A 12,520-nucleotide genomic window follows, 5' to 3' on the forward strand; every position below is an offset into this window, starting at 1 on the left:
TATATACATAATGGAATATTAGCCATAAAGAAGAATCAAACCTTCCCATTTACAACAACATGGATGGATCTAGAGACTATAATGCTAAATGAAAGAAATCAGTCAGAAAAAGACAAATACCATATGATTTCACTCATATGTGGAATTTAAGAAACAAAACAAATGAACAAAGAAAAAAGAAACAAACCAAAAAACAGACTCTTAACTATAGAGGGGAGGTGGGTTGAGGAAATGGGGAAATGGGTAAAATTTGTGAAAGGGATTAAGAGTACAATTATCACGATGAGCACTGAGTAATGTATAGAATTGTTGAATCACTATATTGTACACCTGAAACTAATAAAACTATGTTAGTTACACTGAAATTAAAATTCTGAAAAAAAATAATAATCTATCACTCCCCAGGAGGTTTATGGACTTTTAAAATAGCAAGAACAATAATAATTCTTGTATTAAAAATGCTAAGGAGGGGTGCCCAGATGACACAGGCTGTTAAGTTTCTGTCTTCAGCTCAGATCATGATCCCAGCCCAACAAAGGACTCCCTGCTCAGTAGGGAGCCTGCTTTTCCCTCTCCCTCTACAGCTCTCCCTGCTTGTGCACTCCTGCATGAGCGCTCGTTCTCTCTGTTAAATAAAAAAAAAAAAAAAAAATCTTAAAAGTGCAAAAGAACTAAAAAAGAAAAATTTTTGTCTCTTATCAGTCTCTCATAAATTTTTGTCTCTTATCAGTCCCTATTTTGTCTCTACATCATCCCCCTTCCCTTTTACAAAGGAATTAAAAAAACACATTATTCACTCACTGACTTGTTAGGTCAAAAAACATCTAAATTGTATCCTTTATAGGCCCAGTCTCATGAAAGGTATAATTAAAGAAGAGTATAAGCTAACAGGAAATCAAGCAGACAAAAGAAAAGTTAAATAAGAACAAATAGCTCAGGGTGCCTGGGCGGCCCAGTCTATTAAGCATCTTACTCTTGATCTCAGCTCAGGTCTTGATCTCAAGGTTGTGAATTCAAGCCCTGTGCTGGGCCTACTTTAAAAAAAAAAAAGAAGAAGAAAGAAAGAGAGAGAGAGAAAGAAAAAAAGAAAGAAAGAAAGATAGATTTTTTAAAAAAAGAATAAATATCTCAATTGTTATCTAAAAAGTCAGTTTTAAAACTTTTAATAGGCATAGATTTCAGTTTGCTAGCTTGAATATTTCAACTTCATGAAAAATTTATCTTTTAATTACTGAACTAACCAAAATATTTTAACAAAAATTTTATCTAAAGTACTGATTATTCCAGCTTTTTAAAAAAAAAGAGTTAACATAAATACCCTAAAATGAGATATAGCCTCAGTGGACTGGCACTAAAATAGAAAAAGTAAGCCCAAGAAATAGCCTTGAGACTGGCTAGGCACACATTAAAAAAAAAAAAAAAAAAAACAAGCTCAATACATTTATTCAAGAAAATATTCCTTTAGCATCTGCAATGTGAGTGAAGCAGACATGGTTGCTGCCCCATTAAAGCACACATTCTCATAGGTGGAAATGATAGTAACCGAATAATCATATACATGTATATATAATTACAAATTGAGAAAATCATTATAAAGAACAAGTATGAGGCACTTTGAAAGCATATCTAAGGAAATTTTTTTTTCTTAATTTATTTGAGAGAGAGAGACAGCAGCAGGGTGAGAGGCAGAGGGGTAGACTCCATGCTGACCAGGGAGCCCAATGTGGGACTCAATCCCAGGACTCAGAGATCATGACCTGAGCTGAAGGCAGACGCTTAACCAACTGAACCACCCAGGCGCCCCATAAAGGACCTAAATTAGGAGGAGCCAAAGAATGGGTTTTAGAAGTCACATATTTGAACTGAGACTTAAAGGATGAATAAGAGTAAGGTAGAGGAAACAATATATAAAGGCCCTGAAATAGAAAAGAGACCAGTAAGTTAAGCAAAGTGAAATGTCAGTACATGTGACTATGCTGTTAAAGGGAGACTAGCAGAAGTTGGAGATGTAGCCAGAGGCCAGATTACACATGGCTTTAGCCACGTAAGTAGTTAAGATTCCAAGGTAAAATATAAATTACTGAATATTTGAACACAGAAATAACATGATTCAATTTAGGTTTTCAAAAGATCATGTTGACTGCTAACAAAAAAAAAGTGGGGCAAGAGTGGAAGTAGAGATATCTCCCAGGAGATAACCACAACAGTGCAAGAACAATACATCAGTACTTTAGTGTGCTGACAGCAGAAGCTGCGAGAAGCAGATGAATAGCAATTTATTCTGGAAGTAAAACTGATTGGATGAAAAGATAGAATGAATGTGGTTAAGAAAACTGAGAAGCCAGGAAGAAATGGCAAAGTTAACTAAATATCTGGCACGAGCAACTGAGTGGATGAAAAGGTATCTATGCATACAGGAATTACCAGAAACACTGATCTGGGGCAAAGACCAGGGAGTTGAAAATATAAAGAAAAGGAGATTTTTGTGAAATATCCAAGAAGATCTATCAACTGAGACATATCAATAAGGATCCAGGCTTAAGTGATAAAGTTGAAAACGGTCTTGAGTCAAGATAGCATATGTCAATGGGATATAGAACAACATAGAGGTCACAGGTGTTTTTTCCTTAGCAAGAGCAGTTTGGATGGTGAGCCAGAGACCAAAAAAAAAAAAAAAAAGATGGAAGATTCCACTGAAACATGTGATTTATGAGAAATGCAGCTCTCCTACTCAGGACATAACTGTCACTCCAATTGTTCAGATTACATTACTCAACTTTTTATAGTTTTCTTCATATAAGTCTCCAGACTTTTTCTAAATATTCTTAGCTGCTTCAGGTTTTCAATTATTGTGAGTGGAAATTTTAAAAAGCATACAACTTTAACATATACACATATACATCTTGATAAGGGTAGCTTTTGTAAGTAACAATGAACACATCATTTTAATAAATGTTAATGAATGATACCAACATTTCAATTACACATTTCTGTTTATAAGTTTCTTACATTTTAAATATTTTTAAATTTTTTCTTTATATTTATTTTCACCACTTACTGATAATTATTTTTCTCAAAATGTAAAGGAAAACTATGAGAAATACAAGTATTTCCACATAAGCAGAACATAAATTAATAAGCAAAAAGAAAAGTAACTTACCATCTCTGAACTAGAACTGAAGCAACTATCTGTTGGCCTTGGAGAGTAACTGGCAGACTGACTACTCTGTGAAGAATCATGATCTGAAAATAAAGGTTTAATTGATGAAGAATGGTATTTGTTAATGCTCTACAAAATATATACAGAGGCAGAAGAAATTTTCTGGTAAAATAAATTCAGCTGACATTCTATAGCACTTTAAACTGTACAAAAACTAGTTAAACTCTTGAATACTTGGCAGCTTGCATTTCTGATAGTGTATTATGGGTTTATTCCACACTCAAAACATTTGTATCTGTAATATAGGAGTATATAACATAAGGGAAGAAAGAATAAAGAAAAATGGATTGCTTTTTTTTCCAGAGATGAACCATTTTTAACAAATAATTTAAAGTGTCAACTGCAGTAAGTTAGTGCCAAGTTTATTAAGTCCCAAGGACCAGATATTTGCTAATCCAGTAAATGACGATTCATTGTACAATCAAAATTATATGAAAAAAATCAATTCAAAGCTTCCAGTATGATATTCTTTCATTATATGCTTAATGTGTTCTCTTATGATTCCAATTAAAGTTCAAAGATGCACCTGAGCAGTAGGTCATGACTCCCTACAATGCAAAAATACTACAGACTGACAGTAGCTTCAACTACTCCTCTCCTTGTTTGTGAAAATGGGTTTGCTATCAAGAAAAGCACAAGGTAATGGAATGTGGAGCAACAACTCATATCAAATCACATGTCCTCCTATATGCAATAAACTGTAAGTACTACCTATACATGCCTCAGATCAGGACTAATGCTCTCTGTAACAGAATCTAACCATCAGTCAGCTGAGAGGCAGAAAGGACTTAGCTGAACTTCTAGAATGCATCATTCTAGAAGAAAATTTATACACCTGTAGATCAGGTTCTCCCTGATAGTAGAAAACAGAGTACAGAAAAGTAAATGGTAGGATTTTACTAACATCATAATGTAAGAGCATTCCCCTGGTAAGGTTCATTCACTTCATAGGTACAGTAAACCCAGAGTCATTAGAATAGAAGACAAATGTCTGCTGAATGAATATCTTACCTATAGTGGTGTAAGAAAAGATATGCAGATTGAAATATCAATTCAGTTCAACACTTACTGAGTAATTAATTACTTTATGTAGAGCACTATAATCATAAGAAAACATAGCATGCCTACAAAGTTCAAAGTGTCCGGAATCTTCTAATGGAGAAAGACATACCATTTAAAAGAAAAAGTCACAAAATTAGGTGCAACAGAAGTCTCAGAAGGTAGAAAAGTAATAAAGAACAGAGTGTGGGAAGCTCAAAGAGAGTTGGGAAGAGCTACAAAAAAAGCACAGCATAGGGGTTCCTGGGTGGCTCAGTTGGTTAGGTGTCCAACTCTTTTTTTTTTAAAGATTTTATTTATTCATTTGACAGAGAGAGATCACAAGTAGGCAGAGAGGCAGGCAGAGAGAGAGGAAGAAGCAGGCTTCTGAGCAGAGAGCCTGATGCGGGGCTCGATCCCAGAACCCTGAGATCATGACCTGAGCCGAAGGCAGCGGCTTAACCCGCTGAGCCACCCAGGCGCCCCAAGGTGTCCAACTCTTGATTTCAGCTCAGGTCCTGATCTTAGGGTCATGGGATCAAGCCTCACATTGGGCTCTGTGCTCCACATGAAGTCTGCTTGTCCCTCTCCCTCTGCTCCTCCCTCCACTCCAGCTCTGTCTCTCTCTCTCTAACACATAAATAAATAAATAAAATCTTAAAAAGAAAAGAAAAAGCACAGTATAAAGAATATTTTTTGAAAGATTAATAAACATTTTCTAGAGACACAAGATGAAAAACAGCATATGGGGCAGAAGAAAAAGAAACTATAAGGATATACTTTAATATTAAAGAAATTTGCATTTTAGATTATCTACCAAGGCATCTAACTGAAGATAGAGTAAAGAAGGGTGAGACTGAATAAATTCAGGTTAGAAAATTAAAAGCAATAATCTCGTTATGAAGTGATGAGGAGCTGCTATAAAGCAGTGAAATTGGGGAAAAGAAGAGGCAAGAAATGCAAATTTCAAGAAATCTTTCAAATAGCCTCAATTTTTACATGTATACAGCTTCTTTTTTTTTTAAAGATTTATTTACTTGTTTATTTGACAGACAGAGATCACAACTAGGCAGAGAGGCAGGCGGGGGGCAGGGGAGGAAAGCAGGCTCCCCGATGAGCAGAGACCCCGATGCAGGGCTCAATCCCAGGACCCTGGGAACATGACCAGAGCTGAAAGCAGAGGCTTTAACCCACTGAACCACCCAGGCACCCCTACATGTATACAGCTTTAAAATTTTTTGTGAATTTGGTATATAATATTAATATTGCCTCATTGGCAATAGGTCAGAAGTAGAGTTCTAGGTGCTAGCTGGGCTCGAAAAAGGCATGGAAGATATTAGAAAATCAGTTTCTGGAAAATAAAATCCCTTTCTGGAGAAATAAAAGAACTAAAATATAAACAATTTGAAACAAAAAAGCTATTAATGAGGTGCAATCAAAAATGGAGGCTCTTACTGCTAAGATAAGTGAGGCAGAAGAGAGAATTAGTGATATAGAACACCAAATGAAAGAGAATAAAGAATCTGAGGAAAAAGAAACAAACAACTACTGGACCACAAGGGGAGAATTCGAGAGGTAAGTGATACCATAAGATGAAACAGTATTAGAATAATTGGGATCCCAGAAGAAGATGATGAGAGAGAGGGGAGCAGAAGGTATATTGGAGCAAATTATAGTAAATAATTTCCCTAATATGGCAAGGGGAACAAGCATCAAAATCCAGGAGGAACAGAGAACTCCCCTCAGAATCAATAAAAATAGGTCCACACCCCATCATCTAATAGTAAAACGTACAAGTGTTAGTGACAAAGAGAAAATCCTGAAAGCAGCATGGGACAAGAAGTCTGTAACATACAATGGTAGAAATATTAGATTAGCAGCAGACTTATCCACAGACACCTGGCAGGCCAAAAAGAATGGCATGATATAGGCGCCTGGGTGGCTCAGTGGGTTAAGCCGCTGCCTTCGGCTCAGGTCATGATCTCAGGGTCCTGGGATCGAGTCTCACATCGGGCTCTCTGCTCAGCAAGAAGCCTGCTTCCCTCTCTCTCTCTCTCTCTGCCTGCCTCTCCGTCTACTTGTGATCTCTCTCTGTCAAATAAATAAATAAAATCTTTAAAAAAAAAAAAAAAAAGAATGGCATGATATATTCAGAGCACTAAACGAGAAAATATGCAGCCAAGAATACTATATCCAGCTAGGCTGGCACTGAAAATAAGAGAGATAAAAAGCTTCCAGGAAAAACAAAAATTAAAAGAATTTGCAAACACCAAACCAGCCCTACAGAAAATATTGAAAGGGGTCCTCTAAGCAAAGAGAGAGCCTAAAAGTAGTAGACCAAAAAGGAAGAGAGACAATTTACCATACCAGTCACCTTATAGGCAATACAGTGGCACTAAATTCATATCTTTCAATAGTTACCCTGAATATAAATGGGCTAAATGCCCCAATCAAAAGACATAGGGTATCAGAAAGGATAAAAAAACAAGACCCATTGATATTCTGTCTCCAAGACACAAAAGACACCTCCAGATTTAAAGTGAGGTGGTGGAAAACAATTTATCAAGCTATTGGACATCAAAAGAAAGCTGGGGTGGCAATCTTTATATCAAATAAATTAGATTTTAAGGCAAAGACTATGATAAGAGAGGAAGAAGGACACTATATCACACTTGAAAGGTCTGTTCAACAGGAAGATTTAACAATTTTAAATATCTATGCCCCTAACATGGGAGCAGCCAATTATATAAACCAATTAATAACAAAATCAAAGAAACACATCAACAATAATACAATAATAATTTAACACCCCCCTCACTGAAACGGACAGATCATCCAAGCAAAAGATCAACAAGGAAATAAAGGCCTTAAATGACACACTGGACCAGATGGACATCACAGATATATTCAGAACATTTCATCCCAAAGCAACAGAATACACATTCTTCTCTAGTGCACATGGAACAGTCTCCAGAATAGACCACATCCTGGGTCCTAAATCAGGTCTCAACTGGTATCAAAAGATTAGGATCATTCCCTGCATATTTTCAGACCACAATGCTCTGAAGCTTGAACTCAATCACAAGAGGAAATTTGGAAAGAACCCAAATACATAGAGGGTAAAGAGAGCATCCTACTAAAGAATGAATGGGTCAACGAGGAAATTAAAGAAGAATTGAAAAAAATTATGGAAATAAATGAAAATAAAACACAACTGTTCAAAATCTTTGGGACACAGCAAAGGCAGTCCTGAGAATAAAGTATATAGTGACACAAGCCTTTCTCAAGAAGCAAGAAAGATCTCAAGTATACAACTTATCCCTACCCCTAAAGGAGCTAGGGAAAGAACAGCAAACAGAGCCTAAACTGAGCAGGAGAAGAGAAGTCATAAAGATCAGAGCAGAAAGCAATGAAATGGAAACCAAAAGAAGAGTAGAACAGATCAACAAAACTAGGAGCTGATTCTTTGAAAGAATAAGATTTATAAACCCCTGGCCAGACTTAGCAAAAAGAAAAGAGAAAGGACCCAAATTAATAAAATCATGAATGAAAGAGGAGAGATCACAACCAACACCAAAGAAATATAAACAATTAGAAGAACATATTATGAGCAACTATACACCAGCAAATTTGACAATCTGGAAGAAATGGATGCATTCCTAGAGACATATAAACTACCACAACTGAACCAGGAAGAAATAGAAAACCTGAACAGACCCATAACCAGTAGGAGATTGAAACAGTCATCAAAAATCTCCAAACAAAAGTCCAGGGCCAGATGGCTTCCCAGGGGAATTCTACCAAACATTTAAAGAAGAACTAATTCCTATTCTCCTGAAACTGTTCCAAAAAATAGAAATGGAAGGAAAACTTCCAAACTCATTTTATGAGGCCAGCATAACCTCGATCCCAAAAGCAGACAAGGATCCCGTCAAAAAAGAGAACTACAGACCAATATCCTTGATGAACACAGATGCGAAAATTCTCACCCAAATACTAGCCAATAGGATTCAACAGTACATTAAAAGGATTATTCACCACAACCAAGTGGGATTTATTCCAGGGCTGCAAGGTTGGTTCAACATCTGCAAATCAATCAATGTGATACAACACATTAATAAAAAAAAAGAACAAGAACCATATGATACTCTCAATAGATGCTGAAAAAGCATTTGACAAAGTACAGCATCCCTTCCTGATCAAAACTCTTCAAAGTGTAGGGACAGAGGGTACAAACCTCAATATCATCAAAGCCATCTACAAAAAACCCATAGCAAGTATCATTCTCAATGTAGAAAAACTGAGAGCTTTTCCGCTAAGGTCAGGAACACGGCAGGGATGTCCACCATTACCACTGCTATTCAACAAAGTACTAGAAGTCCTAGCCTCAGCAATCAGACAACAAAAAGAAATAAAACGGCATGTGAATAGGCAAAGAAGTAGTCAACTCACTCTTTGCAGATGATATGACACTTTATGTGGAAAACCCAAAAGACTCCACTCCAAAACTGCTAGACCTCATACAGGAATTCAGTAAAGTGTCAGGATATAAAATCAATGCACAGAAATCAGTTGCATTTCTATGCCCCAACAGCAAGACTGAAGAAAGAGAAATTAAAGAGTCGATCCCATTTGCAATTGCTCCCAAAACCATAAGATACCTAGGAATAAACCTAACCAAAGAGGCAAAGAATCTGTACTCAGAAAACTATAACGTACTCATGAAAGAAACTGAGGAAGACACAAAGAAATGGAAAAACGTTCCATGCTCATAGATTGGAAGAACAAATACTGTGAAAATGTCTATGCTACCTAAAGCAATCTACACATTTAATGCAATCCCTATCAAAATCCCATCCATTTTTTTCAAAGAAATGGAACAAATAATCCTAAAATTTTAATGGAATCAGAAAAGACCCTGAATAGCCAGAGGAATGTTGAAAAAGAAAACCAAAGTTGGTGGTATCACAATTCCAGACTTTAAGCTCTATTACAAAGCTGTCATCATCAAGACAGTAAGGTACTGGCACAAAAACAGACACATAGATCAACAGAACAGAACAGAGAGCCCAGAAATAGACCCTCACGGTCAAGTAATCTTTGACAAAGCAAGAAAGAATGTCCAATAGAAAGAAGACACTCTCTTCAACAAATGGTGTTGGGAAAATTGGAACATCCACATGCAGAAGAATGAAACTGGACCATTTCCTTATACCACACACAAAAATAGACTCAAAATGGACAAAAGACCTTAATGTGAGATAGGAATCCATCAAAATCCTTGAGGAGAACACAGGCAGCAACTTCTTCGACCTCAGCCACAGCAACGTCTTCCTATAAACATCACCAAAGTCAAGGGAAGCAAGGGCAAAAATGAACTATTGGGATTTCATCAAGATCAAAAGCTTTTGCACAGCAAAGGAAACAGTCAACAAAACCAAAAGACAACTGACAGAATGGGAGAAGATATTCACAAATGACATATCAGATAAAGGGCTAGTACCCAAAATCTATAGAGAACTTATCAAACTCAACACCCAAAGACCAAATAATCCAATCAAGAAATGAGCAGAAGACATGAACAGACACTTTTGCAAAGAAGACATCCAGGTGGCCAACAGAGAAACAAAAAAGTTCTCAACATCACTCGGCATCAGGGATATACAAATCAAAACCACAATGAGATACCAACTCACACCAGTCAGAATGGCTAAATTAACAAGTCAGGAAACGATAGATGTTGGCAAGGATATGGAGAAAGAGGAACCCTCCTACACTGTTGGTGGGAATGCAAGCTGGTGCAGCCACTCTGGAAAACAGCATGGAGGTTCTTCAAAAAGCTGAAAATAGAGCTACTGTATGACCCAACAATCACACTACTGGGTATTTACCCTAAAAATACAAATTCTGTGATCCGAAGGGTCACATGTACCCCAATGTTTATAAGCAGAAATGTCCACAATAGCCAAACTATGGAAAGAACTATAGATGTGCATCAACAGATGAATGGAAGATGGGATATGGATATATATATATATATATATATATATATATCTCACATGTGGTATATACACAGATGTGGTATATATATATATACAATGGAATAGTATGCAGCCTCAAAAGAAATGAAATTTTGCCATTTGCAATGATGTGGATGGAACTAGAGGATATTATGCTGAGCGAAATAAACCACAGAAAGACAATTATCATATGATCTCTCCAATCTGAAGAATTTGAGAGGCAGGGTAGAGGTTTTGGAGGGTAGGGAAAGAAAAAATGAAACAAGATGGCTCAGGATGGGGACAAACCATAAGAGACTTAATTTCACAAAACAAACTGAGGGTTTGTTAGGAAGAGGGGGGTTGGGTTATAGACACTGGGGAGGGTATGTGCTATGGTGAGTGCTATGAAATGTGTAAGCCTGATGATTCATAGACCTATACCCCTGAGGCAAACAAAACATTATATATTAATAAAAATAATCAAAAAAAGAAAAACAAACAAACAAAAAGATGTGGTACTACATTTCACAAAATAGAAGGCTTAAAGTAGTAAACAAATGATGATATGAACTAGAATCACAACTATCAAAGTAAACAAATCTCAAAATACATTATTGAGTAAACAACAACAAAGAAAAAGCAAATTGCAGAAAAATATGTGGAGCTTGCCTCAATTTGTAGAAAGTTCAAAACCAAGCAATGGAAAAGACTGGGATATCACAAAAATAAATTCAGGATAACAGTTACCTCTAGGTGGCAGGATAGGAAATGCAATTGAGAAGAGCTTCAAAAGTACTAAGTATACATTATTCCTTAAGCTACAAAGTATATCCAAGGGTATCAGTTTTATTATTCACTAAACTATATATATATACATTACATATACTTATATATAATGTATTTTATAAAAGGTAAGATCAATTTTAAAAGAGTCAGTTGCATTGCCAGTATATTCTTAAATATCTATGAAATATTTGCTGGCAAAAATCTGAAAAAAAAAATCAAAATTTAACTGATTCTCATTTAAATGTTGCTTTTTTTATTTTAAGAATAAAAAATTCATTTTAGTTACACTGACAGATTTTCTTAGCAGATGTTGATCTGTCTTCTAAAGAACAGGTTCCTCTTCCTTCCATCAGAATCTAGAAGAAAAACAAAATTTTAACTCCCAAGTATAAATAGTTAATACCTACTCATATCTCCCTTTTAATCTCACCAATTCATTTTACAATACTTTTCCTTTATATTACTTTAGTTCAATAAAGATGATCTTAAAACTACAAAGAAATTTTACCTGATGAACAATAAAATAAAATTTTAAATATGTTTTGAAACAGCAAGCAACAGAATAGACACTTGCTAAGAAAACTGATGGAAAGAAAAGGCCTGAGGTAATATCAATAAATGAAATTCAAAGAGATAGAAATATAAAAGCAATCTGGAGATTTATTCTGTTAAACTGGATAACTTAAGTTGGATATCAGTTTATGTATCTTCAAGTTTCTTAAATAATAAAAGCCCACAAGGTATAAATTTTCTGTAGAACAAAGCACTGGTATTCATTTTTATCAATTTCTATGTAAGTTCTATTTATTTTTTTTTTTCTCTTTTTAAAACCCAGAGTGTTTAATTTCCAAGACGTAAGGGAGGTGAAGCATCTTTTGTTGTTGATTTCCAACTTAATGAATTATTAGAGAATGTGACTATAAATCTCTCCTTAGACACATCTCAAACTTTATGACTTATTTATTCTATTTGCAAATGTATCATGGACTTAGAAAACACATATATTCTTTGTTGGTAAGACAGAGTGTTTTAATAAAGACAAGCAGGACAAAGGAGAAACTGTCCAGCTGTTCACCAAACTATTTTCCTTTCCTCTTAGGCATAGAGCTAGACCACATTTCCTAGCCTCCCCTGGAGTTGGTTTGGACATGTGATTTAAGTTCTGGTCATAGGCAAAAGTGGTGTACACCACTACTACTCCTGGCTCTAAAAATTTTCTCCACAATCCTCTACTTCTGTTTCTCTTCTGCTATCTGATATCAACATACACTATAAATGTGAAAACCACCAGTTAAAGACAGCAAAGCCCCCATCAACTTGGGGTCCTGAATAACTTTATGAAGCAGAGCCTCTTCTCTAACCTCACAATTCACTCATTTAAAAAGTATTCTATATTCAACTCTTAAAACCCTCAAGCCCCAAACTCGCACCACAACACAAAAGTTGAGACAGCTAGTTCATAAGTACATAAACC

The 12,520-nt window shown here is 35.7% G+C and overlaps 1 protein-coding gene across 8 annotated transcripts in view; it reads right to left on the bottom strand.

Moving 5' to 3' along the window:
• The window catches only part of C8H12orf40 (chromosome 8 C12orf40 homolog), a 134,678-nt gene that overhangs the window by 32,676 nt on the left and 89,482 nt on the right, over window positions 1-12,520 (bottom strand). For 5 of the 8 annotated variants that reach the window (XR_007129529.1, XR_007129527.1, XM_047742384.1 and 2 more), the window contains exon 10: window positions 3,161-3,243. Coding sequence is in view for 5 of the 8 variants with exons in the window: in XM_047742384.1 (XP_047598340.1) it covers window positions 3,161-3,243 (83 nt within the window). In the remaining 3 variants the exon portion in view is untranslated. Of the gene's footprint in view, window positions 1-3,160; window positions 3,244-11,338; window positions 11,403-12,520 lie in introns of all 8 variants that reach the window. The other 3 variants (XR_007129528.1, XM_047742385.1, XM_047742381.1) reach the window with 1 other exon arrangement.

The sequence above is a fragment of the Lutra lutra genome, chromosome 8, assembly GCF_902655055.1.
Source record: "Lutra lutra chromosome 8, mLutLut1.2, whole genome shotgun sequence".
NCBI classification, from domain to species: Eukaryota; Metazoa; Chordata; class Mammalia; order Carnivora; family Mustelidae; genus Lutra; species Lutra lutra.